General features: G+C 41.9%; 2 protein-coding genes across 2 annotated transcripts; one reads left to right on the top strand and one right to left on the bottom strand.

Annotated features, from left to right (window-relative positions):
* The first annotated feature begins 76 nt into the window (after positions 1–76).
* On the top strand, positions 77–8,092 carry cnot3a (CCR4-NOT transcription complex, subunit 3a). Its single transcript, XM_070911593.1, has 18 exons — positions 77–174; positions 820–890; positions 1,051–1,118; positions 1,214–1,288; positions 1,412–1,501; positions 1,593–1,721; positions 1,925–2,020; positions 2,181–2,400; positions 2,518–2,651; positions 2,872–2,928; positions 3,161–4,088; positions 4,176–4,281; positions 4,389–4,530; positions 5,423–5,522; positions 6,240–6,438; positions 6,787–6,919; positions 7,034–7,159; positions 7,283–8,092. The coding sequence occupies exons 2-18, from the start codon at positions 866–868 to the stop codon at positions 7,379–7,381; spliced, it is 2,727 nt and encodes a 908-aa protein (XP_070767694.1). The 5' UTR covers positions 77–174; positions 820–865; the 3' UTR covers positions 7,382–8,092.
* Positions 8,093–9,272: 1,180 nt separating this feature from the next.
* prpf31 (PRP31 pre-mRNA processing factor 31 homolog (yeast)) lies at positions 9,273–14,482 on the bottom strand. Its single transcript, XM_070912159.1, has 14 exons — positions 14,348–14,482; positions 12,997–13,212; positions 12,846–12,906; positions 12,633–12,716; positions 12,426–12,523; positions 12,005–12,111; positions 11,697–11,866; positions 11,410–11,567; positions 11,234–11,323; positions 10,944–11,071; positions 10,613–10,685; positions 9,779–9,907; positions 9,587–9,685; positions 9,273–9,493 (listed from the first exon to the last, which is right to left on the bottom strand). The coding sequence occupies exons 2-14, from the start codon at positions 13,210–13,212 to the stop codon at positions 9,380–9,382; spliced, it is 1,527 nt and encodes a 508-aa protein (XP_070768260.1). The 5' UTR covers positions 14,348–14,482; the 3' UTR covers positions 9,273–9,379.
* Between the last annotated feature and the right edge of the window lie 8,784 nt (positions 14,483–23,266).

Below are 23,266 nucleotides of genomic sequence, written 5' to 3'. Positions count from 1 at the left end.
TTGATTTAGGGCGGGTCCCAAACGCGGAGGTGGGATTTTAGCTACCGTCCATCTTCAGCTACATTACAGTGAGCGAGCTTGTCGAAAAGAAAACACAATTTGGAAGTAAAGAAGACTTTCTGGAATTAGTTTTGGCTGTATTTGAAAAAAGACAAACGAAAGCCCATACCCTAGGTAAATGTCGTAAACAAGTATAAATCTAGATGGTCGGGTTGACCCAGTTTCCCTTTTTCCTAAATTTGGCTAGCAGGCTAGCTAAGCTGCTAGCTAGCATTTTATGCATTAGCTAGCCAGACAGTTAGCCATATTAGCTTGCAGGATAACGATTGAACGGATTCTGATATATTGTGCCTTTCACAACGCAAAACCACCATATAAAAGCTATACTGGACCCCAGAATAATGATGCATGAATCTGACATCTATCCATCAACATGCTCGGTGGTACATGTTTTGAAACGGGCCAGTTAGTGACCGAGCGAGGTGGACGAGCTAAGATACTGGCTAGTATTAACGTTAGCTCAGTAACGTTAGCTTGCTAGGTGGCTAATTTTAGCTGACAACCATGTCAGTCATATAGGTAATATTATGATCAGCTACCTTCACGAAAAGATAGCGATAGACAAACGGTCATACAAAAGTTTTGGGTTAAAGTGAGCTCAAATTTGGAAGAGATAACGTTATTTGTGCAGCTAACGTTATCTGGTCAGCTAGCTGGTGTTAACGTCAGTTCCACTCTCAGGATGTGCCGATTGCTCTGTTGAAGGGTTGTGTTTTGTTTGAACGGTGTGTAGATCCACGTTTTGTTTTCTGTACATAGAAAACTTTGTGACAGACGGAATGTGGACATTGTCGTAGTCAGAGCCATGGCTGACAAGAGAAAACTACAAGGTAAGACTGTTGGTGTAACTGATGTTGCACAGGATCCATCACACTGTCCAGCCTGGTGTCTTGCACAGAGACAGGGACGTTTTGAATAAGTTGTGAAGAACCTTTGGTGTTGCACGGATTTATATACAACGATGTTGGACCACATCTTTTCTCTCTGCAGGTGAGATCGATAGATGTTTGAAAAAAGTAGCTGAAGGTGTAGAACAGTTTGAAGACATCTGGCAAAAGGTAAGAGATATTTACATTCTGCATACGTTTGATACTCCAATACAAAACTGATGTGGATAAACTTAAAATATCTCATTTATTTGTCTACATTTTAGCTCCACAATGCAGCCAATGCAAACCAGAAGGAAAAATACGAGGCTGACCTCAAGAAAGAGATTAAAAAACTACAGGTAAGACAGGTTAACAAACACACATTTCCTGTCACGTTGACCTTTAATCTGCCCTCTTGATCAACAGTGTGTGCATTTGAAATTGGTTATGTGTTTCAATGTTTTCACTGTCTGTCCCCCCAGCGATTGAGAGATCAAATAAAAACATGGGTGGCCTCAAACGAGATCAAAGACAAAAGGCAGCTAGTCGAGAATCGCAAACTTATAGAGACGGTACGGGGCTCCATCATTTCCTATTTTAGGTTATTATTGTCTCTGTAAAGTATCATTAGATACAATGCTTACATGATTTTTCTTTCCTCAGCAAATGGAGCGGTTCAAGGTGGTGGAACGGGAAACAAAAACAAAAGCCTACTCTAAAGAAGGCTTGGGCCTCGCTCAGAAAGTGGATCCAGCTCAGAGGGAAAAGGAGGAAACGGGACAGTGGCTAACAGTAATACATCTACTATTATGTATACCTGTTGTAAAGCTTAAGAATGAAAACAGAACATGGGTCAAATTTATTGAAGGAATTGGTCAAAGAACTTATCAACAAGGGTTTATTAAGTGAGGCAGTTTGATTAAAAAAAATCTATTTTTAGGAAGAAATTCTGATCATTTCGATTGACAATTCTTTTTTTTTTTTACCTCCTGCAGAATACGATAGACACTCTAAATATGCAGGTGGATCAGTTTGAAAGTGAGGTGGAGTCTCTTTCAGTTCAGACGAGAAAGAAGAAGGGCGATAAAGACGTAAGTCCTCTGGTCTCATTTTTTTCAGGGATGTTCTGGATGTCTTTAAATACTATAATTCCTGTGTATATCCAGTGCAGTCCAGTCCAGCGTAGTCTGGTTAAAGCTTGTATAAAATGTTTGTCATAAATCACATGCTTGTCCTCTGTGTGTCGTTTAGAAGCAGGACCGTATTGAAGAGCTTAAGCGGTTGATTGAGAGGCACAGATTCCACATTCGCATGTTGGAGACCATTTTACGAATGCTTGACAATGACTCAATAGCAGTGGATTCAATCCAGAAAATCAAGGATGATGTTGAATACTACATTGATTCCTCCCAAGACCCGGACTTTGAGGAGAACGAGTTCCTGTATGACGACTTAGACCTGGAAGACATCCGTGAGTAGAGCCCTGTGGAGAGTTAGGGTGGTGTTTTTATTCATTTAGATGGCAGGCATCAGAGGGGTTATAACGACAACATCTGACACTTGTCTCTGTCCTGTCTTTCTCCTGTAGCTGCAGCATTAGTTGCGACTTCTCCGTCAGGTCAGGGCAATGTGGAAGATGAGATGTATCTCCACTCCAGCAGCACTCCCACCTCCACCACCTCCTCTTCACCCATCCCTCCATCCCCAGCCATGTGCACTGCTGTAAGTTCTTGTCTTTGTATCATTAAAACTTGGGTCATGGTTTTAAAGGGATGTGTGGTAGAAAAAGTACATTCTGACACAATTTTGCACAAATTCCTCTTTGAAGTTTGCAGTGAGTTAACCCCTTCTACATGACCCATTGTGTTTATAATCCATTGACTCATTTTCTGAATCAACATTTCCAAAGTGGATTGTCATATCAAGGTATCTCCTCCTATAGGAGAACTCAGAGGACGATAAGAAAAGGGGACGATCGACAGACAGTGAAGTTAGTCAGGTGAGAGGCTCACAGTTTCAGAGAACAGTTTAGTGCTGCGCTCTTCACCCTTGGTCCTGGAGAGTTTCGGTGGCTGAAAGGTTTTGGCCTCTCAGGCACCGAAAAGGAACAAGCTCTTTCTCTGTGGGACCATGGTTGGAGACTTCTGATTTAGTTTGTACCATCTCCTGTATATTTGGTCCTCCATAGCTCAGTTTGTCTGAAATGCTTTTTTCTGGTGCTTCATTTTCAGTCACCTGTGAAGAACGGCACCCCATCCTTGCTATCTTCCTTCTCTTCCTCAACCACCTCCGGGTCCTCCTCATCCTCCTCCCTTGTGTCCATGGCGAGTGTAGTCGGAGGCATTTCTGCGGTCCCCACAAGCAGCAGTCTTATAGGGAGCTTCAGCAGTGCGGTGCAGCAACATCAGCATCTACCTGCACAGCAGCAGCAACAACCTCAGCCACCAAACCAACCGCAGCAGCAACAACAGCAGCCACCTCAGACAAAACCTTCTGTCCCCTCAAACAACACCCCCAGCCCGCCCAGCAACCCGCTTCTCCCAGCCTCAACTGCCCCCTCCCTCCCCACTCCCAGCACACCCATTTCATCAGCTCCCAACTCTCAGTCTCAGCCCACATCTGGGCCCTCCCCAGCATCCAGTTTGGGACTTGGGTTGGGGCTGGGATTGAGCAAAATTGGCATGACGGGGACCAGCAGTGCCAACCAAATGTCTGGTTTAGGCCTGGGTGGCCACCCCACTTCTTTAAACACAATGGCAGGGCTCATTTCGGGCTCCACACCTGCCCCCTACGCTCAGGCAGCAGCATCGGGAGCCTTGGGTTTGAGCAGCACCACCCAGTCCAGCATTTCAGTGGAGAGCAGCACTTCCATCCCCACCTCTGGCTCCAGTGGAGTCACCACCAACGGGGCGGGGACAGGGCTGGGTTTGCTAGGTTCCAGCCCAGCCCACAACTCTTTGAGTGGAAGTATTCTGAGTCTGGTTCCTGGGCAAAATGTAGCCCCCGGTACCTCTCAGGTACCCCCGAGTTCTGTCAGCACTACTCCTGGAGTAGTTGGCATGATGGGAGGCAACGGAGGGAATGTCGGCTTGGTTGGAGTCGGGGTGAATACTGCCCCTGCTAGACCACCCAGTGGACTGAAGCAAAATGGAAGCACAAGTACGTTAACTTGTTAACTGTTTAAGTCAACAATGTCTTCTCTTTAGTGTTTTTTTATTTTCTAACGTTTCCCTCACCTGCCCTCAGGTTACAGTGCTGTAGTGGCAGAGAGCTCCACAGAATCAGCTCTAAGCACACCGAGCCAGTCACAAAGCAGCCAACCCTCATCCCTCAGTTCTTCAACCAGTCAGCCGTGAGTTATTAGTAGTTCACTTGATCTGAGTCTACAAACTCTGCACACGTCTTCTCATTCTATACATGATCATTGTCTCTCTGCTGCTCCCATTCCACTTGGTGCAGGATGGACAATGGCCCCAGTTTAATCAGCTCCATCACCCTGCCTCCCAGCTCTCCGTCCCCCTCGTTCTCAGACAGCACACCCGGAGGAGGGAGTCTTCTCAACGGGCCCCACTCCTACACACAGGCCTCTGAGGCCCTCAAGGTGAGGATGTTGACTGAGATAGAGCCTTAGTCTTTTGTCAGAGACTCATAATGGTTGAATCGGTTTGGCAGATGAGACAGCTGGTTGAGATTGTGAGACAGATGTCAGACTGTGGAATAAAAAGCTTTCTACACTAATTATTATATTAGTGTATCCGCCCTCATATTGCAAAAAGGGAGACTTCTCATTACTGTTCCCTGATCAGATCTGCCAGTTCTTGAAGACTGTGAATATTACACTATTCATCATCCCTTACTGTTACTTGGTTGCTTAAGATCTAATGATGATGCAACTGGATTATTTTCACATTACTAAAATGACTATGCTGACATTGGTAGATTTTAGGTACTTTTGTTTGGTACGATAGTGGAGAGCGTTGATGTGCTCAGCTGTAAATAGCTTTATTAAAATATCCCTGGCTGCCCACAAACCTCTGGGCCACATTTATACCAAACACAGCAGCCCACACTTACCCAATGGTATATTTTAGATATAAATCATGTCAAGCCAAAAGATATATTTGGACTCAGTGAAACATATGCCCATATGTCTCTTCACTGCAAACACCATGAAGAAGCCGGTGTTGGACAGTATATCAGTATAGAGTGTAGGGCAGTCTGTTAGCATATGTTAGCCAGGAAACATCTTTATTTAGATGAGGTGCAGATTTTTTTGTGTCTTGAATGCATTGCTCAGTGTATCTGGTACAGGTCATTGTTAATGTTAATTAATGTCTGTTGTAGGTCAGTGTTGCAGCTGTAATAGGTTTTCATAATTCATTTTCTACACTAGTATTTTGTTCCTTAATCTCTCACACAATCCCCTTCTACACTTAATTCTACTTAATCAACCACCCTGTTCTCATGTCGTCTCCATCTCGTTCCCACCTCAGGCCCCAGAGCCCCTCAGCTCTCTGAAGGCGATGGCTGAGAGAGCAGCGCTGGGATCAGGCCTGGATGGAGAGATTCCCAACCTGCACCTAACAGACAGAGGTCGGAACAGTCAGACATTTTTTCTACACAGACTTACTGAAGAACAATAAGCTCACAATTTTTCCCTGTAAACCTTCTGTCACTCACTAATTACTGAAGAGGAGGTGACTTACAATGACATTACGTTTGGAATAAACAGGTGATGTTTTTTCTTGGAACAGCTGCAGTAGTAAGCAGGGCTAAAAATAAAGTTTTCCTAATACTGAAAGTATTAGTCAATTAGCCAACTGAGAGAAAATTGATTCCAAGTTTCCAATTATTAATGAAATGTTTGTCAATTAAGTAAAGTCACCAAACATCAGCTGGTTACTACCTCACAAATACAGTTGCTGCTCCTCCCAGTTTCATATCTTTGGGTTTTAGGCAGACTAAGTGAGCATATTTAACCCCCTTTTGTTCTGGTAACTTGAGATCAACGATAGTTATATTTTACTTTTTATGTAGTGAATCATTAATCCGTCAATCCAACAGAATGTGGGCAAGTTTAGTCTATAGTGCAAATGATTTTTAGTTGCAGCTATACACCCAAAGTATGTAACAAGTCTTTGTTTTTGAGTACTTGTAAATAGAAAAGTGCTAAAGAAAAGAAGTCAAAGCTTAAAAAAACTTTCCTTCAGCAAGAAAAAGCAGGAGAGGCGGGGAGATTTCTTCTTGAACCAGAATTGATACAGTATTCTGGTCAATAACCTGACCCTTCAATTTTTCTGTGTCCTGTAGATATCTTCTCTGGATCATCGGCAGCGCCCGGCACACCCGCCGCCCCTCAGCCGTCCGTGTCGGAAGTCAGCATCCCCCCCTCGCTCGGGGTCTGTCCACTTGGCCCCACCCCTCTCCCCAAAGACCAGCTCTACCAGCAGGCCATGCAGGAGTCTGCGTGGACACACATGCCTCACCCCTCTGACTCTGAGAGGATCAGGTGAGCCGTTTCACGACCAGTGATGAGACATGCAAAAACAGCACTGAGCTTTAACTCCAACTATTTTATCCCAGTTTAAATACTAAATACAACTATTGGAAACACATGAACGAGCCACATCAATGAGATATGTGAAAGTATTGACAGACAGACCAACACATAATTGGTTTTGGTCTTTTTGTGGGATTTGTTGACAGTAACACAATATTGAGTATTGCCAGCCTTCTCCCTTTTTAAAGAAATCATTCAAGTGAACCCCTTACTTGAAGTATTTCGTTCTTATGTCAACATTTAAAGCCTCAATCAATTGCTTTCGGATTTATAACCGTTTGTGCTTCTGTCCTCAAGGCAATACCTGATGAGGAATCCGTGTCCCACCTTGCCCTTCCATCATCAGATACCGCCACACCACTCAGACTCCATAGAGTTCTACCAGAGACTGTCCACAGAAACTCTGTTTTTCATCTTCTACTACCTGGAGGTAAACAATCATCACACATTCAACCCACCCATTCCATGTTTACTCCCCGTCAGCCTCTCTGATGTATTAGTCTTGCTTGTAAGATTAATGGTGTGTTTAACCTCCCTCTCTCAGGGCACCAAGGCTCAGTATCTATCTGCCAAGGCTCTGAAGAAACAGTCATGGAGGTTTCACACCAAGTACATGATGTGGTTCCAGAGGCACGAGGAGCCCAAGACTATCACTGACGAGTTTGAACAGGTGCAGACTCACCACAGTCCATTTCACTTTTTCTCTTCAAGTTAGAAACTAGAATGTGGACTATTGATTTGTTGTTTTGAGGTTTATTTAATGATTGTTCTTTCCACTCTGCTGTTCCCCCAGGGCACTTACATTTACTTTGACTATGAGAAATGGGGCCAGAGGAAGAAGGAGGGCTTCACCTTCGAGTACAGGTACCTCGAAGACAGAGACCTGCAGTGACGGACAGAGGGACACGAAAGGACAGAGAGAGACAAAACGTGCTGCTGTTGACATTCCGAGACTGAACTTCAAACTGTGGATAGAGATTGTGATGTGTAGTAGAAACCCTCTCCTAAAATGGAGACTGGTGTCTGTATAGGCTGCATCTCAGCGTGAAGCCCTCGCTCCTCATGTAGCGCCTTGCTTTTGACAAAAATGCCCCATGGGCCTGATCAAATGCATCACGCTGCACGAGCTGGGAGGGTTCTCACTAGAGATCTGCGTTTGTGCCTGTCTGTGTGCACACTCAGTATGTGGCATTAGGAAAGCCTACCCCATGCATGTTTCTCATGTTTTGTTTTCTTTTTCCGTTTCAACAAGATTCTCTGTACCACCTACCCAACATGAGCCTGGAAGCCTTTGACTTGACACAAAACAAACCTTGGATTTGATTGTGGAGTAAACTGCCCATCTTGTATTTACTGTAATTTGGTGGTTTAGAATGGGGAGGTACAGTGGACATTTAGTCATGGTGTGTAGGACTGGCTTCTTTTAAGACCCTACGATGCCTGTTGAATATGGTCACTATTAGAGATAGTGAGCGGTTATCAATAGTTTTATTGATATTGTCTTGGTCGATTTAAAACGCTGATTGAGAGTGACCACAGGGCCTCTCCCTGTGACAGGGAAAGAGTCCTTATTGGACATGGATTAAATTGCTATGCAATTGAACTGGTCTCTGACTCCCTCTCTTTACAAATAAAATGTTTTTAAGTTAACCTGTCAAAGAAAATGCATTATTATGGCGCATTCATGTTTGTGACAAATTAATAAACTTGTAAAATAAATCTTAAAAAATAGGGGTTGAGACATTAATCTACTTGATGTTTGATTCTTGAATTGTCATCCTCAATGCAAAAGGCCACACTAAGCGCAGTGAATGTACCTGTACCCAAATTACCTCTTAATTACTCTCAAAATACACACAGTGTTAGATAATGAATCTGAGTTTGGTTTGAGTCAACTTCCCAACTTTAGTTAAGGTTTTACTCTATTCTGTTGATGTTACTTTATCCTAAAATCCACTGTGTTCAATTTACCACCTGATATGGAGTGAAACCCTATACAGTGAATGTGCACTGAAACTGTTTACATGTAGAGTGAAAACACAGAATTCCTAAAATACTGGTGGTAGATTTAACTTGTGGGTCGAGTAAGAAATGTCTCATCTGCCGTGGTTGTTCATGTGCTACCCTGAAGTACAATAAGATTTAATCTGGTGTGGGACAGATCCCTCCTTTTCTTGGCAGTTTGAATGGGGAGTGTTAAACTGAATCAGATTTTTCCATTTAAGCAACCACGAAAACTTAAGATCTGTACCGCCGTTACAATTTTATGTTGTGTGTGATTAGTTTTCAGGCTTTTTTGGGGGGGGTGGGGGTGGGGGTTGAGGATGTGGAGAAAAAAAAAACGAAAATACAGAAAAGTTATGAGAGATTTGCCTTTTATAGATTCTATTTTTTGGGCTTTTAAGGGTTTCAGAAAGGGAAGGTCAGTTAAGAAATTGCTAAAATGTGAATTTCAAGACGTATTTACAATTTTTTTCTCATCACAGTTCTGCATGGGAGATGTCATAAAACGGGGTTATAACAGGATTGTAAAATTTCAATAAATACTTTTAAGAAATTACAAGTCAGTGTGTGGTGTAAAGTCCTGTCATGAAATATGGGTTCACTTATTTTACACTAATAGATGATGGTTTTAATTTAAAAAAGCTTTAGTTAAATGGCTAAAACGTCTTAATACCAACTCAACATTTTTCCTTCTCTAAAGGAAGACAGGACACTTTGTAAAATCTTAACACATTTTATTGAAATGGATAAAAATCAAAAAACTAAAAAACAAAATACAGGACAAACCACAATGTCAGACAAATTTGGAAATGTGCTATCTCTTTGCAGTGTTGAGTGCAACTGTCCATGTGAGGATAATGGTGTGTGTGTGTGTGTGTGTGTGTGTTCACATCTTAGCTTCCTTCTTGACTTTGAGGAACTCTGCCATGTTGGAGAAGTATTTCTGGTTGGCTTCAGCCACCTTCTTCTCTGCAGCCTGCGGGTTCACGATCTCCAGCCCCTGCAGACAAGAGCAGAACGGTTGTTAGCTAAGATAAACCTTCATAGTGCTCAGAGGATATTCAGAAAAAGAGGATGTTTTACTTCTTTTTACCTGTAGAGGAGTGAACGCCACACTGGAGCTGGTTCCTGAGGAGCGGTCTCTGACAGTAGACTTTCCACCATATGTCATGCTCTGCTTCTGCAGCGTCCTCTGTGTACAACATGAAATTAGAGACTTTAGAGACTGAATAACAAAAATCAATTAGTCAATAGTGAAGTGAAAAGGAGCCACAAATTAGTTTACCTGGAGGGATTTGGAGATTCTGGCCTTGGTGGCCTCGTTGACTTGAGCCTGTCTAACGCGCCCGCTGCCACTCTTCCCCAGCTGACCCAGACTGAAGCCCAGATCCTCCTGATACGCGTCATCCTCAATCTGCAACACATCAGAAATTCTCGCTGCTTATGCTTCTCTTACCAAAAATGCACTCATCTCAAACAATATAAAATGGTGTGCCCAAACACAGAGGCATAAGCATACTGAATGTCTTTAGGTAGTGAAAAAAAACTAGTTCACTGAAATGTTCGTCCCTGAAGTGAAGTGAGCAGCTCAGAAACATGGGTGTGGATGTGAATGTTTGGTAGTCTGAACTTAACATGTTCACCAGAGGAGCTTTGTGTCTGATATTTCTGACATTGAGGTTTTTAATCACAGACTGGACGAGAATACACATCCTTCTGCTACAGATAAGTTCGACCACTAACTACGATTTCCACTCTCCTGGTGAAAGGGTTCTCTAAACCAGAGGAACAGAGAGTGTGTATATATTTAGATGCTCTGGAAGGGAAGAGTAACCCATGTGATCATCAGTGTATGTTTCTGTATATTTGAGTATATATACACACAAGTGTATTTTTTAACTACTTTCGTACACATTTTGCTTCTGTCTTTATGTAAAGCACATACCTCGAGTACGAGATGTGTGAACTCATATGGGGCACAGCTAGACAACAGTATTAATACTGAATATATTATTGCCTGAAAATTAACATCGCTGGGTTAAATAGAAGTACAACTTACAGGGAGCATAGTTAAACAAGAGGAGTTAAAAAGGAGGCATGACTGAAAATATCTACCGACCTCTGCGAAAGTCATCCTGTTGGCATGTTTCCTGATCTCAGTCAGGCCGAGACGCTCCTTCATCTTTCGATACCTACAGGAAAAGAGATAAAATCAGTGGATTTGGTTATACCATCTATACATAGTTAGAGTGGATGGTGGTATTCTAAATGTGGCAAGTTATGTAAGCTTCTTGTGCTCCAACACGCTCTGTAATGTGCTTTGTTTTGCTTTAGATTTTCTTGAAATGAAAGGCTCCATTAATCAATGAATTTGAACTTCAAGCATCTCCATATTGAACTCCACTTGTCTCTAAATCTGTGTGATTTTCAGCAGCTGACAGGTTCTGTACCTCCTTCCTCCTCTCTTCTTCCTCTGTCCGTCCAGCGGGGCCGGCAGCGGTTTGACCTGCTTCACTGGCGGAGGCTCCTGCCATTTATCAAACTTCCTCTCGATTTCTTCTTTTAGATCGTAGCCAACCTGCAAACAATGACACAAAAGGTTAATGCCAGAGGAGCCAGAAATTAAAATCATTTGAAAAAATATTTTGCTCCTCCATAAATGTAAATGAGGTCAAGAAAATACTGAGTTGAGTCTGTTTCTACAGGAATTATTTTGTATGTGCTTCATTTGGACCGTTACCTTGCCGACTGAACTCTCATGGAAACTGTCCACTCGGGCAGCCAGAGTGCACTTTGCAGCCACCAGACGAGCCGCCTTCCTCCTGAGGTCCTGAAGACAAAAAAAGTGGTTTGGTATTAGCTACAAGGTCCCTGTACTGAGTTAAATGTACAAAAACACTTAGTATATTTACTGACAGGTGGTAGTGACTGCACAACATCACAGTGGTAGATGAAGCCAGTGTGGGGAAGCAGGGAGGTGCTGCTGAAGCCGGACAGGGTTCTTCTTTGAGCTCCCAGCAGCATCAGGTTACAGGCTGGCATCTTGGAGAGGTTAGTGAGGCCTCCAGCGATACCTGCAGCCAGAGGGAGAGAAAGAGTGATGACGATACATTTTTGGGATAAATAGCAAGGACAATCTAAATACATGGAGATTAAAAATGTAAACAATTTAAATTTAAACCTGCTCTTTTTGCATCTCTCACCCATGATCTTGGCGGCTGTTGACGCTCCAACAATAATAGAAAGATTTGGGGCAATGAATGACATTCTGGACTCAACATATTCATAGATCCTGTGTTTAGACTGGTTCAGCTCCAGAGCCATGTCACATGCCTCCTCCAGTTGCTTCAGTTCTTCCTCACTGAGCAGTGTACTAAAACCATGAAAATACAAGTCAATGTACTGATAAGCATTTAAATGGTGACTGTCAACCTCAGCGCTGACATCGAGGATGTCGTCCCATGGAATGGGAGCGATACAATCGGTAAACCACAGACGTCTGTCAACTCACCCCTGAGTGGTCGAGGCTGTGACACTGACAACCATAATAGTGGCGTTGGTGAGGATTTGCTGCAGAGTTTCATTGGTCTTGCACTTCTCCAGATTGTTCCCCAATTCCTGAGCAGGAATCACAATTGGAGAATATACGATGCTCAAACCACAAACCAGAAAATAACATAAAAAAGCGATAACACTATTCAACTCTTCAGTCGGTTTTATTAAAATCAGACCGCTGTCCCATGACATTCTGAGCCACAGACTTCATGAATATATAAACTCTTGGCCTTCTGCAGATGTGTTGCAATACATTCATCAAATCTAAATATTGTCTTCTGTGATATTAAAAGACACAAATATTCAATAGTGCAGCAAAGGTGTACTGAAATGGGTTTTCGGTATGAAAGCCAAATAAACATTTCAACAGATCTCACCTTGACTGTGCGGATGTAATCAAGAGAATCTGGCACCAGAGACTCGAGCTCCGGAAACCTCTTGGAGTACTTGTCCCGAGTAAACTTGTGAATGATATCTGAAACCCAGACAGAAAAACACAAGAAAACTCTGTTAAAAAAAGAGAAGAACTACATTTAACGGTTTACATTTTGAGTTTTTTAACCAAGCAGGAACAGCCAACTCACTGAGCTCATTGTCGATCTCTACTGTGAGGTTGTTGGCTGCTACGATCAGTCTGTATTCTGGGTCAGACTCGACTGGACCTGAGACTAAAAACAAAAAACAAGACAGAAACTCATCAACTGTGTTCAGATTATTGTATTATTATTAACATTCAACTAGAATTAAATGCTGTGAGGAGCTTCTTTAACCTAAAACTCACAATGAGTCTCACTCACCCTCTGAGTTCTTGCGCTGCTTTCCAACATACACTGAGATTTTGTCCATAATCTCTGCAAACTGTAGACAAAAGTCAAGGTTATTCAGGAATCACCAGAACAGACACATTACTACTAATATCAGCTTGTGCTCTCATACGACACAACTCACCTGTTTGCTATTGCGGAGTTTCGCGATGGATGCAACACTCTCAGCTTTACTGTAGTCCACCTCCATCTCCTCTGGGATGTCTTCCAGCCCTTCCTCTGTCCTTCCCTGCGTCACCTCTCCATCACTCTCCCCCTCCTCTCCGTCTGGATACAACCCGTCCTCCCCCTCATCTCCAGCCTCCTCCAGGTCTGCCAGGAGCTCGTCCGCCAGTGACATCTACAAATCAGCAGCAGAAAGTTAGAGGACATTAGAGGTTTCTAAGCTAAGGCTACTCAGATCAGTTTCCAAATGAAACCCAAGGACCACCAGGGGTTTTGAGTGTAATTGATTGTACCACAGAGTAAGCACTGTATAATAATAATAATAATAATAATAATAATAATTCTACAACAAGACAGTATGGCATTTAAAAGTTCTAAACACAACACGACAATAAAACCCAAAGGCTGTCTTTCTTATAGCTGAGTGAGATGAAAAGTCCTATTCACTTTACTGATCTCTTGTAAGAAATCATGACCATTCATCCATAGCTTAAATAACATATTTTACATAAAAGCATCAATTCAGATTCTTAAATAAATCTGAGAAGGACAAAAAGTATGATTAAAGGAATATGTAAGGCCTAAAAGAGAAAATATACACTTCTGTTGCACAAATGCATGTTTGTTTCTGACCTCTCTAAGCATTAATGTGCAGTAAAATCACGGATACTTCTACTTCTTCAGGCTACTAAAATTATTCAATCTCTGTTGACATCATTTTTATTTTGTGCTGCTTACAACTATGGCCATAACCTCACATGTACCCACTGCTTCATGTAAAGGGGTCACAATCCAAAAACATTGGGAATCACTGTTTTACTGCGAGTTGCAAAAAACTGCTAGTTTGATTTCATTATGATTTGAACACTTCACAAAACAAGCACATTAAATCACCGCCCTGTGCTCTTTTTTGACAATTTTATCACACATAATAATTCAATTAACAAGCAAATACTAATCAATAATGTGTATAATCGTTATGGCCTTAGACGCTTGTGTAAAAAATCTCTCAATGGGATTTCTTGGGACCAAATTAAATCACACAAATGGGGATTGATGGAGTTAACACTAATTATTTCAGGATATCATGGCCCTGTTCAGACTCCCAAACAACAGCAATAAATATAACACAGGGCAAATTATGAGGCAGACGAAAATTAAACTTGTAACTATGTTTGTATTCGAGTCAAATGCAGTGGTTGTAGTGTGGCGTAGGTTTATGCTAGCTAGCGTTAGCAAACGTTAGCTAGACGTAGCCGGTCTTGTTACTAAACGCTTTAGAAGTAACATTAGAAGTAGAAGTAACTTACCTTTAAGTTCAAACTCCGGTCGCCTACAGAGACAAAAACAAATGTGTCTTATGGAGGTTTCAAATTGTCCTGTATCTTCTGATAAAACGACTCGTTACACGATGTTTTTCTCGTCAGTCTGTGGGTTACTGTAGTATAGCTTGTCGCAGACTAAATACGTAGCAGCCTTCGCGCGGCTTTCTGGGAAATTGAGTCAATAAGCGGCACAAATAGAGAGTTGTTTTATGCAGGTGATACATGGGTCTTCTTGGTTATAAATAGAGCGCTTTACGATTACAAAACAATACGATTTATTGTCATGAAACGGTTCAATAAGAGGTTCACATTTTGAAGTTTTTATTTCCCCTTGTTTATACATTATCCCTTGAAAACCATTCTTTAAACAATACAGGTTTTAAACCAACATTTAAACAGACTAAACAAATGTACTAGTTGGACCTTGACTGCATGATGGACTGTTATTAGTAGAAAATGGGGTAAATTAACGGATACACAATCAAATGGAGTTATTTACTGATGAAAGGCTTCGATTTTTCATGCTAAGCTACATTAACGGTCATTAAACAAGGTAAAAGAATGACAAGACAGCTAAAAATCCATAGACATTGGGAAAAAATGACACATTACAGGACATAGTTCCATACAGATTGGAATATATTAACAAGTAAAATTATACAAAATACTTTTTTTTTTTTAGCAATTAAGACGTTTGGGAAAATATTTTGATTTATTTGTTATGAAGATCTTAGAGAAGGTATAACCTAGATGCATTCTGTCCCAAACAAATTATAGCTAAGTTAATACATGTTAATTGCAGAAAAGCAAATAAATAAACACATTAATAAATAAGTAAATAAATAAATAAATAAATTGCATGGAAACTGGATTTACATAAATAAATAAAACAATATAATAAATATATAAATTAATAGTAATAACATAAGAGAAATCTTTGAAGAACTAAAAGTATAAAGAAGCATAGCTTGTTTCATTTTTCGTGCAGTCTAAGAATACATCTAAAAGTAAACAGCTCTAAAATGATATTGTATACACTTGTATTATGATATTTGTACAAATGCAAATGAGTATTCTCAAATACAGGAGTCAAGCAATTTCTGTTCCAAACTGCTGCCTACAAGAACAACTGACTGACTGCAATGAAAAACGTCTTTAATAAAGAGAAGACTGGAATCCAAGAGTTTACGTAGACAGATGAAAGACTAAAGAAAGTGCATTCCCCGCACATCTGGGGAATAATACGACAAAATGAAGCAGAAAAAGAGAAGGTAAGCTGGTACACAGCAAGACTCCCACTGCATAGCTGTCAAATCTGTTTCAGATTTTACAAAGCTCCAGGCTCCTCTTCTCCTAGCATATGCTGCCTTTTCCAAAGACTTTTGTAGCCGAAGGCCATGAATAAACTCTGTAAATAGTGGCAGGCAGGAGCACAACAGCCCCTGTCGTACAAAATCACTGTCGCTGGTAAAACCTGGAATGTGTCCAGCTTTTAGAACGGGCGTCTCATTCTTTCAGTTGCCTATTCAATAAAAAAATAGCCTCTGGGTGAATGGCTGGTTGTTGGGGTTAATTCACTGGCCAGTCCAAGAGGGTTCAGCTCTAAAGGTTCCCACGATGACGTATGACATCACACCAAGTGGGGGTCGTTGGCAGGGCTGACAGTGAAGCGCGATGATGTCACTGGATTGGCCCCCACAGGCGACCTTGGTTTGATTGATAAATCATCTTTCCTTTTTGATTCTTTGCTCTTCATGTTTGGCCCTGATGGAAAGAAAAACAAAATCAAGCACGATGTGAAAGTCCAGTCACATAGGGTCTCTTAGGTTCATATGTTACCTCCATTTTGTCATTAGGTTTCCTTGTCCCCCCTTTTGTGTTCACTGTCTGACAGTTATAAATGCTCCCCTTTGGTCTCTTTGTCGGTGTGTTTATTGCTCATGCTTGTAGCTCAGTTTCTAATATGGACTTCAGTTCATAGGAGGCTAGAAAGAGCGGCCTTATTTAAATTATTACATATTACATAATATATATGTATTAATATTTAAATATTACATATATTACAAACACAATGTCTTTATGTTCAAGTTAAAGTGATCTGTTTGGACATTGAAAGCTGAGTAACTAAAGCTGTGTCTCTTGTGCTTGACTTGCTTGGTCCCTCACACACTATCATAACTGTCCTAATGTTAAAAGCATCAACTCTGGGACAAAGGATGGATTACGAAACGGGCCTACTGGGCACAGGCGCAGGGGTGCAAGGGGTCCAAAGGGTCAGGGGGACCCTGTGTTAGAGCCTCTGTTAACATTTGTTGTTTGTTATTTTTTTTCATCAGTCTTTTAATACTGAGTATCTGCCAAATAAATCCAATCCAACAGTTGTTTCTGTTTGTTTTTATCTTCATATTACAGCTTCACACTGAGGCCACAGTAACATTTCATTAAAATAAAGAAAAATTAGTGAAACAATTTAAATCAGAATTAAATCTCAAGTGTAAACGAAATCCTGAAGTTTAGGTGCAACAGCAGCACCTGAGAGTGCTGGTTCACCTGCAGAGAGTCAGGGCGTCTTGCTCCTATATAGGAGTGGTGGGGGGTCTTTTACATGTCTGTGCCCAGGGGCCCGTTGTCTCATAATCTGTTCATGACAGGGACACGTGCCTTTAATACTACTGACATATACAGTAATTTATTAGCAGTCAGAAAATAAACCAATTATCTATATCTATTAATATAATCACACTGAAGCAATACAAGACAGTTTTCGGTTAAAAATAACTCAAAGGGAACACAGCCTCTTCATTCAACGCTTTGAAGTTTCAACTCTAAAAGCTATGAAAGATCATGAAAGCATCTAATTTTGGAGTTTCTGCATTTCTGTATGTGTATGTGCACAGCCCAAAGGAAACTCTGAGCCCAAACTTTCATTATTCTGTGAAATGAGGTGATCAGTGTATGAGATGGAGAGAGGAAGTCAAGAGAGCAAATGAAAATGCGTTGGGAAACACAGCTTAGGCTTGCATTGTTGGGCGCAGGATTTATGTCCCCGTTCAGTTCCACATGTCACAGTGTCGAGAGGGATAATTATAGAAGATTAATTCTGGCTGCATATTTGGAGAGGAGATGGTTGAACTGAGGGTTTTCCATTTCGTTGGGTGGGGGATGAGTTAGAGGCTGTCAGATTTGATTACGTCATTCTCCAGCTTAAGGTGGGGACTGAGTGATAATACATGTATAGAAAGAAACATATTTCAGACTTATGCGCATAATCTTTATAGTCTAACAAGACTAAGAGTCTGCAGCCATGCTAGCGGCTCTGTGATGCTGCACTTAGGCAAAGCGCTGCTTTGAGCGCATGTGGAAGAGGTTTGCCTTCAAGACTTTCTAACACGTGGTTAATGTTGTGAAACGGTCCAGTTTGGTTCGGTTTAGGCACCAAAAGTAGTAGTTAAACGTCCCAACCATGATCTTTTCCTAAACCTAACTAAGAAGTTTTGTTGCCTTAAGCTAACCTGTAACTGTGACTGAAAAATGAAAATAATATGTAAACTAAGTCCAAATATAATAAAGCACAACTGTCAAAATTGACCTCATATGGGAATTAAACCTTAAATTCCTGGATGAAAGTCCTGTGTTCATCCACCACAACCTTCTCCCCTCATAGACTTTGTTCCTTTTTATACCACGTCACCTTCACTTCCTAACTTCTCCCACGTGCGCTTTGAGCTAAATGATAACGTGGGCAAGCAATCATGCTCACACTGACAATGCTAACGACTCACCAGCTGACCATTGCTTGAGCCATGATGCCAGCATGGCTAAAAGTGTCTGCATCTCATCGTAAAAGTGAGATGTTTATGATCTTACCACGCAAATCCAACTTGGTGCTCTTGACAGACACTGGGGCTGGACTGGTTGGCGCTGAAGAGCTCAACTCATTGGTTGGAGTTTCCTGTTGCGATGAAACAGAACAGTCAGGCCTCCTTTTGTTATATATAACATGATCTCTTGTAAATCAGTTATTGACAGTATGGGAAATACCTGATCAAAAAGATAGATCGTGACATCATCAAAGAAAGACACATTTCTTCCTCTGTCCTTCTCTCTGTCCATTGGCTCCTTGGGTGATTTCAGCAGACTCCTCAGCCCGACGCGTTTGTCCACGTCTGTTTCTGTTACAACAATCACCCTCCGAGAGCTTTCATCCTCCTGCTCATCCTCCTCCTCATCGTCAGGGTCGCTTCCTGAGGACAGACCTCTTCGTCTTCCGATCCGATTTCCAATCGCACCGTCCCCAAATCCTCCTTTACCAGTGGGGGTGAGGGGAAGAGTCAGAGCGAGAGGAGGGAGGGCGAGAGACAGACGAGCTAGTTTTGCTGTGAAAATGAGAACAGAGAAGAGATGTTAGATATGAGGAAGACAAGAGTCCCAGCTCTCGCCCAACTGGGAGCGGGCGACAGTCCCTACTCGTACAAACTGGATTAGAGAAGTAATTAAGTAAATGTTTATTAGAATTGGAATAAATGCATTTTTCATTACAAGGACAGGTTAAATTCTATAAAATATGGTCACCTTTCATGCATCACTTGCATCAAACCAAGAACTGAAGCATTATCACTACCACCTTTACTTATTTGTTGACCTCTTCAGTCAGAAAATTCTTTAAAGATTTGGATGAAAGTTTGCTAAACCTCCACAGGCAGGCAGTTTGCTTAGGAGTTATTGACATTCACTATTTATTTCCTCTGTTTCTTCCTCCTAGCTCTTTCATCTTTTTCTTATTTCTCTTCACTGTATATTATTAAAACCCCTCGAATAGTATTTCCCTCAATGCTGCCATCCATGATTGGGGTAAGATCTTAATTTAGTTTAACATTAGGTTGTGGTTAAAGGAGGGGCAAAAATAAAAATACTTGAGGAGGAGTAACTGACTACTCTGACAAGGCTAGAAACTACTAAGATGTACTATACATGTTAGTCTATCAGACATATCTCCATATATAACAAAAGGCCATATATGTCAATTTGTATTCAATGATCTCAGTCATGAATATTAGCAATAAGTGGAACATTAAGGTACCTTTCATTGCCATGTTTGCAGCAGGCTGAGGGGTTGTGACCTCAGGTTGTTCAATCACAGTGAGTGGCTCAGCTTTAGTGTCATCAGACTCGATGTGTGGCTGAATGCTGGGGGAACTTTCCTGCTCCTCGAAGCTACAACAACAAAAAAACACACAGACAAAAAAATGAATTAAATCATGAATATTAAAGGGTCAGCAAAAGAACATCTTTTTTTTCACTTACCCCTTATGGTGTCTATTCATACAGATAGTTTTAGTTTTATTTGTCCACGTTTTGTAATATTCATCCCTGTGATTTCTGCAGCAACTTCCAACATGATGGAACGTAATGGAATTACATTTGTGTTGCTCCCAGCTCTGAAAATAACATTAAAAAAAAACCCATCTCTTTCCAGAGACAGTATCCTTGTTACTTCAGATGATTAAGATATTTCTGTCAACAGTTTTCAATGGAACTACTTTCTACAAAAGAAATAGTCCCTCTGAAAACGTGTCGTAGTGTATTCTGTAGATTATCCAGAGTAACAGGGACACTGTTTCTGAAAAGAGGTGTTGATTTGAAGTTTTTAGATATCAATGTTTTTTGGTCTGAGCACTGCAAATAAAAATCCATTCACCATACAAGGGGAGCAAATATCTCAGAAGCTAGGCAAATAACACCCAAATTATCTGTATGGCTAAATTAAAGGATGTTTCTTTTTTTGTGATTTGTGTGAATTGACCCTTTAACATAAATGCTGATGTGTTGTGCAAGATGAGATTGCTAAATTCAGCCTTTTTCGTACCTTTCATCCTCTTTTTGTTCTTCCACAGTGACCAGCTCACTGCTGTTCTCTGTGATTTGTTCCCCCCAGGGCCGAAGCGTAACTGTGTCTTTAACAGTCGAACCCCAAAGCACATTTGTTTTTACATTTTCACTGAGGGAGAACTGCAGCCTCTCCTCACACACCTGAAGCAACAAAACAAAACAATAAAGAGGAGTGATTAAACTCAGAAAGGTAATATAAGGAGCACTCTTACAAGAAAAACAAGAAAACACGCTCACCTGCATCATGAGGCCATTCTTTGTTGTCATCTTCGAGAGAGATCCCTGGTCTTTGACATCAGATGTTTGGCCTGGGGATCTCTGGCCCTCCTCTCGAGATGACAGTTTGTCCTGAGAATCCAGGATGACATGTGGTGGAGACTCTGCCAGCTTATCAGAGTTATGAGAGACTCCATCCTCCTTCAAATCCACCCTGCCCCCCTCAGGAGAAGAGATGCCACATATCTCCTCACTTGTATCACTATCACCAACACTGCTGCCTCTTTGATCAGGTGTTTTCTTCAAAGACTCCAGGAGCTCCAGGTTCCCCAGAAAAAGGTCACCCAGAGAGTCCTCTTCATCCCCAGATATGCAACACAGTTGTTCCAGTTTTTCAAAATCCTCCAGGGGCTCCTCATCCAAATCTTTCCACTCAGAAATCAGTAATTCTGGGAGATTGTTGAGGGGAACTTGGGGTGAAGATGGGTTGGCAGATGATGCTTTCTGGAACAGGTTATTATGTTCATCCTGTTCTTCTATGTCCAGCGTAAGGTTACCCTCATCGGCCAGAGTTATATGCACAGAGGGGATGTTCAGATTGGCTGAGATCCCTATACTCTGAGTTGTAGCAGGTGGCTCTGAGACATCTGTATTGTGTGTTGGGGAAATATATGGCCCTGTCTCAGTGCTAGCAATAAAGTCCTCTAGATTAATGTGACTAATAAACTCCTCTGCCTCTACAACAGATGGCGGCGGACTAGGAAAAGAGTCGTCTAAACTCTCCAATTTATCATCTTGCACATCAAGGTCTATGCTTGGTGGAGGACTTGGAAAATCTACTGAGCTGAAATTGTCTACCTGTGGATATGCCTGATCTATCTCCTCCTGCACATCAAGGTCATCGGGACAAGAGATGGGATTGGGAGGAAGGGACATGTCTCTGTAATCCTCCTCTATGTTCATAATGCTTACTCTCTCTTCAACATATTGCCTAGCAAGCCGTGCTTCCACTTCATCCTCTGAATCTAAGCCTGATTCAACATTTTCCAGGTCTGAGGAGTTCACATGAGGAGCTTCGGTGATGCAAATAGATATATTTGAGCTTTTATTCTCTGAAGTGTGACTGAAGCCATTCTCTGAATCAGAGCCTGTGTCTTTGTCGACATGCTCAGCTGATGTCTGTCCCTCTTTTGGGATGTTGCAGAGGTGATTCTGAGGCCATCTGTTAAAATTTTGATTTTCCTGTGTCTCTGTGGAGTCCAGCAGACCTTCCCCATCCCTGAGTGTCTCTGTGCATGACGAAATCTGCCTCTCTCCTTGCTCCAAGGTCTCCTGCTCTGGGATTTCTATATTCTCTACTTCAATATCTGAGATTTCTCTTTTCAGGTCTTCATTAAAACTGCCAACTTCTCCTAGATTCTCGATATTTTCCTCCTGTTGTATGTCTTCCACTTGGACAGTGTGTTCGTCATCACCATCTTTAGAGTCCCACTTTTCCTTCATGGCAAGATTACCAGCGAGTCCTTGTGTTTCATCGTTCCAGGTTTCTTCACAGCCCTCCAAGACAGCAGGGTGAGGTTCACTTCCTGCAAGTTCATCGTTTTCGTCAGTCTCCCAAAACTCCTGACCCACAACAAGCCTCTCCCCCACCTCCCAGGCCTTGTTACTGAACCCAGAGAAATATTCAGATCTCAGTTCAATGTCTTGGCACCTCCTCTCTGGAGAGGCCCACTGGTCATTTTCATCAGGCCACAAGCGCAAGTCGCTTGACTGTGAAAAACGGTGGCAGTCAAACTCTCCTGTAACCACACCAGATCCTGTACGCTCTTCATCCTCCTCCAGCGCACTCCATAACTCTTTAGTTTTCACATCCAGGCCCTCGCAGGAGTCTTTATCCACATTGTTAGCAGTGTCCATCCTACTTGCTGCTCCTCTTAGGGGCGACTTTTCCTTCATGGCGTTACTCAGCTCTGCGGCAGCCAGCTGTTTCTCTGTCTCTGTTGTGACCTTCTTGTCCTCGCTGCCGTCTGAGCAGCGCAGGTTTCTCAGGCCTAGCTCATTGTGGTCTAGACCAGTCCTCTCTTCATGTCTCTCAGGATCTTCAACGCCCTCCTCAGCCCAAGAGGAACACGTCAGACCGCTCTCTTTATCATAGACTAACTTCCCTTCATTACATGGATCGACTACTGACAGGGTTTTATCGTTAGGTGTGGCATCACTGGTTTGAATGCTGTACAGTTTAGATAATCTTGACTCTCTGTTGTCCACTTGGGATGGTGTTACAGATTCAACAGTGTCGTTTCCACATTTAATGGAGTTCAGTGCAGAGAGCTCAATATCTATCTCTGTAACACTTGTGTAATCATTGTTGCTGGGCCTTAACATGCAATCCTTTGACTGGCCGCCAGATACAGACTCAATCAAAATATTTGTCTCAGTAAAGCTCTTGGAATGTAGATTTAAATCATTCTCTGCAGCGTCCTGGAATTTGCAATCTGTTATCTGGGAGATGATGCCATCTGTGAAGTGGTTGTCTATCGGATACCCACCGCTGTGTGGGAGCCCTTTCAGTGGCTCATCGTCTAATTCTGAGAACAACTTATCAATTAAGTCAACACAGTCCTTGGCCTGAGGATCATCACTCAACAGTGTTGACTTTTTGCTCTCATTTGGGAAAATGCCAGAATCATCTCTCTGCGTTGACGCCAGCCTTTTGTTTAGAAAATCTTTGTCATCATCTAAGTGAGAGATGACATTTTCTGGAGCATTTTGGTATAGAGTACTCGTTTCCTCACATAT

This window comes from Enoplosus armatus, chromosome 9 (assembly GCF_043641665.1).
Source record: "Enoplosus armatus isolate fEnoArm2 chromosome 9, fEnoArm2.hap1, whole genome shotgun sequence".
Classification (NCBI taxonomy): Eukaryota; Metazoa; Chordata; class Actinopteri; order Centrarchiformes; family Enoplosidae; genus Enoplosus; species Enoplosus armatus.
Note: the sequence above shows the minus strand (reverse complement) of the source record. Positions and strands in the feature narration are given on the sequence as shown.

Bases quoted from the DNA above. Each gene is read 5' to 3' on its own strand.
- cnot3a (XM_070911593.1), top strand. From the start codon at position 866: ATGGCTGACAAGAGAAAACTACAAG. The intron at 1,119-1,213 runs GTAAGAGATATT...TCTACATTTTAG, and splicing joins TTGAAGACATCTGGCAAAAG to CTCCACAATGCAGCCAATGC. The intron at 5,523-6,239 runs GTCGGAACAGTC...TGTGTCCTGTAG, and splicing joins CCTGCACCTAACAGACAGAG to ATATCTTCTCTGGATCATCG.
- prpf31 (XM_070912159.1), bottom strand. From the start codon at position 13,212: ATGTCACTGGCGGACGAGCTCCTGGCAGACCTGGAGGAGGCTGGAGAT. The intron at 12,907-12,996 runs GTGAGTTGTGTC...TTTTGTCTACAG, and splicing joins AACTCCGCAATAGCAAACAG to TTTGCAGAGATTATGGACAA. The intron at 12,112-12,425 runs GTGAGATCTGTT...ATTCCTGCTCAG, and splicing joins ATTACATCCGCACAGTCAAG to GAATTGGGGAACAATCTGGA.